General features: G+C 50.5%; 1 protein-coding gene across 2 annotated transcripts in view; it reads left to right on the forward strand.

Annotated features, from left to right (window-relative positions):
* Positions 1 to 5,932, forward strand: part of HDHD2 (haloacid dehalogenase like hydrolase domain containing 2) — a 33,650-nt gene that overhangs the window by 19,426 nt on the left and 8,292 nt on the right. For both annotated transcript variants that reach the window (XM_015425823.1, XM_015425822.1), the window contains exon 4: positions 1,486 to 1,570. In XM_015425823.1, the coding sequence (XP_015281309.1) occupies positions 1,486 to 1,570 (85 nt within the window). The remainder of the gene's footprint in view (positions 1 to 1,485; positions 1,571 to 5,932) is intronic.

Consider the following 5,932-nt stretch of genomic DNA (forward strand, 5'->3'; position numbering starts at 1 on the left):
ATCTCTTCTTCTTCTTCTTCTACCTCACAGGGTGTCTGTTGTGGGGAGGGGAAGGGAAAGGAGATTGTAAGCCGCTCTGAGACTCCTTTGGGTAGTGAAGGGCGGGGTATAAATCCAATCTCTTCTTATTCTTCTTCTACCTCACAGGGTGTCTGTTGTGGGGAGGGGAAGGGAAAGGTAATTGTAAGCCGCTCTGAGACTCCTTTGGGTAGTGAAGGGCGGGGTATAAATCCAATATCTTCTTCTTCTTCTTTTACCTCAGAGGGTGTCTGTCGTGGGGAGGGGAAGGGAAAGGAGATTGAATGCCGCTCTGAGACTCCTTTGGGTAGTGAAGGGCGGGGGTATAAATCCAATCTCCCCCTCCTCTTCCTCCTCCTCCTCCTCCTCCTCCTATTCTTCTTTTCTTCTTCTTCGCCTCTGTACAGATTGGTTTGTGGGTATTGTCCACTACCACTTCTCCGCCCGGCAGCATGAGCTTCAGCAAAATATGTCTCCCAGATCTGGTTTCAAATAGTCAACTTCTGGAAAGGTTTGCCCTGCCCTTGATCGCCCTGGCTAGCCTGATCTTGTCAGATCTCAGAAACGAAGACATTTGGCCCCGGTTCGAACTGGGACGGGGGACCATCAAAGAAGTCCAGAGTCGCTATATGGAGGCGGGCAATGGCCGACCACCTCTGTTCATCCTTTGCCTTGAAAGCCCCAGGAGGGGTTGCCATAAATTGGCTGCAACTTGACAGCCAGAGAGAGAGAGAGTTTTCATTCTGAGCTGAATAGTAAAAAGCCCAGTAGCACCTTTAAGACTAACAATCTTTATTGTAGCATAAGCTTTCGAGAAACACAGCTCTCTTAGAGGGAGCAGACATCCTCAAACTCCTGGCGGATATGCTCAAGCCGGTGATGGAACAACTCGATGGTATTAACCAGCAATTGACTGTGATGAATAAAAACTTTGCGGCACAGCAGCTTCAGCTGAACGAGACGGAGAAAAAAGTGGAGCAGGCATGCACAAGCATTTTGTAGCACCTTGCTCTTGTGCAGTTTCTGATTTTTCTTTTTGAAAGAAAAGAAGCAGATTTGCTTTTGTTAGTCTTAAAGGTGCTACTGGGCTTTTTACTATTTTGCAGCAACCGACTAACACAGCTAACTCCTCTGGATTCTGAGTTGAGTTTCATTGGTAAATAGTTCCCCCGGGTAATTGAAACTTTGCCCCATATTTTCTTTGATTGTGTCCTGAGAGATCTGTGGATACAGCTGATGATAGTTTCCAACGTTTCCCCTGTTTCTGTGTCTTCCCTGCTAGCCGGTAATGACCCCCGGTGTTACTTTGGCTGTGGCTAAATTTCTAGGAGCAGCGGTTTCTATTGCAGGGGTGGAAATGGAGGGCTCTGTCCAAGACTGCGGGGTCGTTGGATTCTTAAAGAAAAGAAAAGCAAGTAGCCCTAAGGTTGACTGACTTAATGACATTTTTTTTCTCTTTTCTTTTAGGGCTTGATACAAGCGACCCCAATGCTGTCGTAATAGGATTGGCTCCGGAACACTTCAATTATCAAATGATGAATGAGGCTTTCCAGTAAGTAACACTTGGAATTCACTGCCACAGGAAGTGGTGGCGGCTACAAGCATGGACGGCTTCAAAAGGGAATTAGACAAGCATATGGAGCAGAGGTCCATCAGTGGCTCTTAGTCACAAGGTATAGATAGGGGCTCTGGGGCAAGTGACGCTCTGTCTTCTTGGTGCTTGGGGGGGTCAACAGTGGGAGGGCTTCTAATGTCTTGGCCCCACTGGTGGACCTCCTGATCTCAGGATGGAAGGTGTCCAATATGCTACTGGGGAAGAGCAGGAGGTAAGTCCAAGTAACCTCAGAAAGAACGAAGTGGCCGGGCCAAAGCCGAAAGGATGCTCAGCTGTGGATGTGTCTGATGGTGAAAGGGAAGTCCGATGCTGCAAAGAACAGTACTGCAGAGGAACCTGGAATGTAAGATCTACTGCCAATGACAGGAGGGGCTGGTGTGATGTGGTCCATGGGGTCGCAAAGAGTCAGACTTGACTGTGCAACTGAACAACAACAAGCAGGTCTGGTTATGGTCGGTACTTGGATGGGAGACCACCCGGGAAGTTCAGGGTTGCTACGCAGAGGCAGGCAAGGGCCAACCCCCTCTGCCTGTCTCATGCCTTGGAAACCCTACGGGGTCACCGTCAGTCGGCCACAACTTGACCACAAAACAAAAGCAGTGGCCCGGATCCAAATAGGCACCGGGGTACCCACTGTTGTATATCAATTCATCTGAGGGACATCGAAATTGACACCCGATCTCATCTGTTCCGTGATTCTTTTCTGCTTTAAACTGTTATTTTGAAGTTGTTTTTAATCGTATCATATTAAGATGGATGTAAGCGGTGAAGAGGAGCTGCGGTGACTCAAGTGGTTAAGACGCTGAACTGCAGGCTATGGAAGGTCAGTAGTTCAGCGGTTCGAGACCCGAGTTCCGCATGACGGAGTGAGCTCCCGTCTCTATTTGGTGAGAAAGATGAGAAACATGATGGCTGCTTGTATCTGTGCAAGTTTCTTCACAAGGTTGAGGGATTTCCATTCTGTGTGGCTAAATGGGGTGCCTTCTATGGAGAGAGGTCGAGACGGGTCTCCCTGTTAGTCTCTTTGGACAGCGCTGGCTCTTCGGCTTTGAAACAGAGATGAGCACACACACACCCCGGAGTCGGACTCGACTGGCTTTCAAGCAAGGGAACCTTTACCTTTTTAAGCGGTCAAGTCACGGCCGATTCCGTAGGGCTTTCGAGGCCAGAGACGGGCAGAGGGGGTTTGCCATTGCCTGCCTCTGAGTAGTATCAGGGTTTCCTCCGTGGCCTCCCATCCAAGTAGCAACCAGGGCCGACCCTGCTTCGCTCCCGAGATCTGGTGAGATCGGTCTACCCTGGGCCATCCAGGTCTCAGGACTGAGAGAAACAGAGGTGGTTTGCCCTTGCCTGCCTCTGTGTAGCCGCCCTTGACTTCCTTGGCGGTCTCCCATCCGAATACTAACCAGGGTCTGCTTAGCTTCCAAGATCTGACAAGACTTGCCCTAGCCTGAGCTACTCAGGTCAGGACTCTTTTTACCTGCCAAGTAGCCAGAAATCGGTGGGAAAATCCATTTCATTCCCTATCTTCATTCATTCTTATCCTGTTCTTCCTGTTCTTCTTCAACAGATCGACCAGAGTTCTAGGGGAATCCCAGACCATCACACTGATACAACCCAAGGCTTCCTTGGCGGCAGGGGTCATTTCGTAGAAAAAGAGGTGCAGGAGCTCATTAGCATGACTTATTTGCATATGCCACACCCCCTGACATCACCGGGAGTGTGTCAGAAGGCAACATCCACTGCAATTTACCTGGCTGCTTCTTGCTCCTGGTGGCCCGGGGCTGCTGGGAGCAGGGGGCGGGGCTTCCTGCATGTGCCCGCCCCTGGGCTCTTTACTGCTGGAGCTCCGCTCCTGTGCGCTCCTGCAGGAAATGACCCCTGATGTTAAGTCTTCTGTATTTGGTGAGAAAGATGAGAAACATGATGGCTGCTTGTATCTGTGCAAGTTTCTTCACAAGGTTGAGGGATTTCCATTCTGTGTGGCTAAATGGGGTGCCTTCTATGGAGAGAGGTCGAGACGGGTCTCCCTGTTAGTCGTCTGTAGCAGGAGAAAAGAGCAAGAGTCCAGGAGCACCTGAAGTCACGGCTCCCTTCTTCTGATACCTTTTTCATTCCCAGTCCCTTTGGCATAACGTTAAATCCCATTCCGACTGACATGGTTCCCTTCCCTCCCAGAAGCTGGACTGCAGACTTACTTGGATCACTGACAGTGCTGCCTTCATTGGAGTGACACCCTCCTCTAAGTCTATTGAAGTCAGTGGTTCTGCGAAGGGTGTTAAATCAGCTTAGGGTGGTACTTGAGTCGCTGGACACCCCACAACTGCATCGAGAGCCTTCCTCTCCAGAACAGAGTAACACTCCTGAGGATGCGCTCCTACACTCAGTGTCATGGAGCGTGACCCTAAGCAACAAGGCATGTACACACACACACGAAATGCACAAGCATTTTGTAGCACCTTGCTCCTGTGCATTTTCTGATTTTTCCTTTTGAAAGAAAAGAAGCAGGTTTGCTCCATCATGGATCACTGCCTTGATGTGGTTCGATGACACTGTGGGCTATGCCGTGGAGGGCTACCCAGGACAGACAGGCCACAGCAGAGAACTCAGACCAAGCGTGATCCACTGGAGGAAAGGGCAACCCACTCCAGTTATCTTTGCCAAGAAAAGAAGAAGAAGAAGAGATTGGATTTATACCCCGCCCTTAACTACCCAAAGGTATCTTACAAACTCCCTTCCCTTCCCCTCCCCACAACAGACACCCTGTGAGGTAGGCGGGGCTGAGAGAGCTCTTGACAGAAACTGCTCTTTTTCAAGGACAGCTCTTATCAGAACTACGGCTTGCCCAAGGTCATCCAGGCAGGTGCAAGTGGAGGAGTGGGGAATCAAACCCGGTTCTCCCAGATTAGAGTCCGCGCACTTAACCACTACACCAAACCCCATGGACGGTAACAATAGGCTAAAAGATATGACCCCGGAAGATGAGCCCCTCAGGTCGGAAGGTGTCCGATATGCTACTGGGGAAGAGCAGGGGGCAAGTCCAAGTAACCCCAGAAAGAGTGAAGCGGCTGGGCCAAAGCCGAAAGGAGGCTCAGCTGTGGATGTGTCTGATGGTGAAAGGGAAGTCCGATGCTGCAAAGAACAGTACTGCAGAGGAACCTGGAACGTAAGATCTACCGCCGATGAGAGGAGGGGCTCGCGTGATGTGGTCCATGGGGTCGCAAAGAGTCGGACTCGACTGTGCGACTGAACAACAACAAGGAGGTCTGGTCATGGTCGGTACTTGGATGGGAGACCACCCGGGAAGTCCAGGGTTGCTACGCAGAGGCAGGCAAGGGTCAACCACCTCTGCCTGTCTCATGCCTTGGAAACCTTACGGGGTCACCGTAAGTCGGCCGCAACTTGACCACAAAACAAAAGCAGTGGCCCGGATCCAAATAGGCATCGGGGTACCCACTGTTGTATCTCCATTCATCTGAGTGACGTCGAAATTGACACCCGATCTCACCTGTTCCGTGATTCTCTGCTTTAAACTGTTATTTTGAAGTTGTTTTCAAGGGCTCTTTTTGTAGCAGGTACTCATTTGCATATTAAGCGACACACCCCTAATGTAGCCAATCATCCAAGAGCTTACAGTAGCCCCTGTAAGAAGAGCTCTGTAAGCTCTTGGAGGATTGGCTACATTAGGGGTGTGTGGCCTAATATGCAAAGGAGTTCCTGCTACAAAAAGAGCCCGTATTAAGATTGAAGTAAGCGGTCAAGTCACGGCCGATTCCGTAGGGCTTTCGAGGCAAGAGACGGGCAGAGGGCGTTTGCCCTGGCCTGCCTCTGTGTAACCGCCCTTGACTTCCTTGGTGGTCGCCCGTCCGAATACTAACCAGGGTCTGCTTAGCTTCCAAGATCTGACAAGACTTGCCCTAGCCTGAGCTATCCGGGTCAGGACTCTTTCTAGCTGCCAAGTAGCCAGAAATCGGTGGGAGAATCCATTTCATTCCCTATCTTCATTCATTTTTATCCTGTTCTTCCTGTTCTTCTTCAACAGATTGACCAGAGTTCTAGGGGAATCCCAGACCATCACGCTGATACAGCCCAAGGCTTCCTCGGCGGCAGGGGTCATTTCGTAGAAAAAGAGGTGCAGGAGCTCATTCGCATAACCCCCTAGCATAACTTATTTGCATATGCCACACCCCCTGACATCACCAGAAGTGCGTTAGAAGGCAACACCCACTGCTCAGGCTCCACTGGACTGTTTTAGATTGCTAGCTATTTGGGGGGGGGGGGAAGGAGCAGAGCGGCCCT

The sequence above is a fragment of the Gekko japonicus genome, unplaced genomic scaffold (genome assembly GCF_001447785.1).
Source record: "Gekko japonicus isolate JY-2015 unplaced genomic scaffold, Gekko_japonicus_V1.1 scaffold2138, whole genome shotgun sequence".
NCBI lineage: Eukaryota > Metazoa > Chordata > Lepidosauria > Squamata > Gekkonidae > Gekko > Gekko japonicus.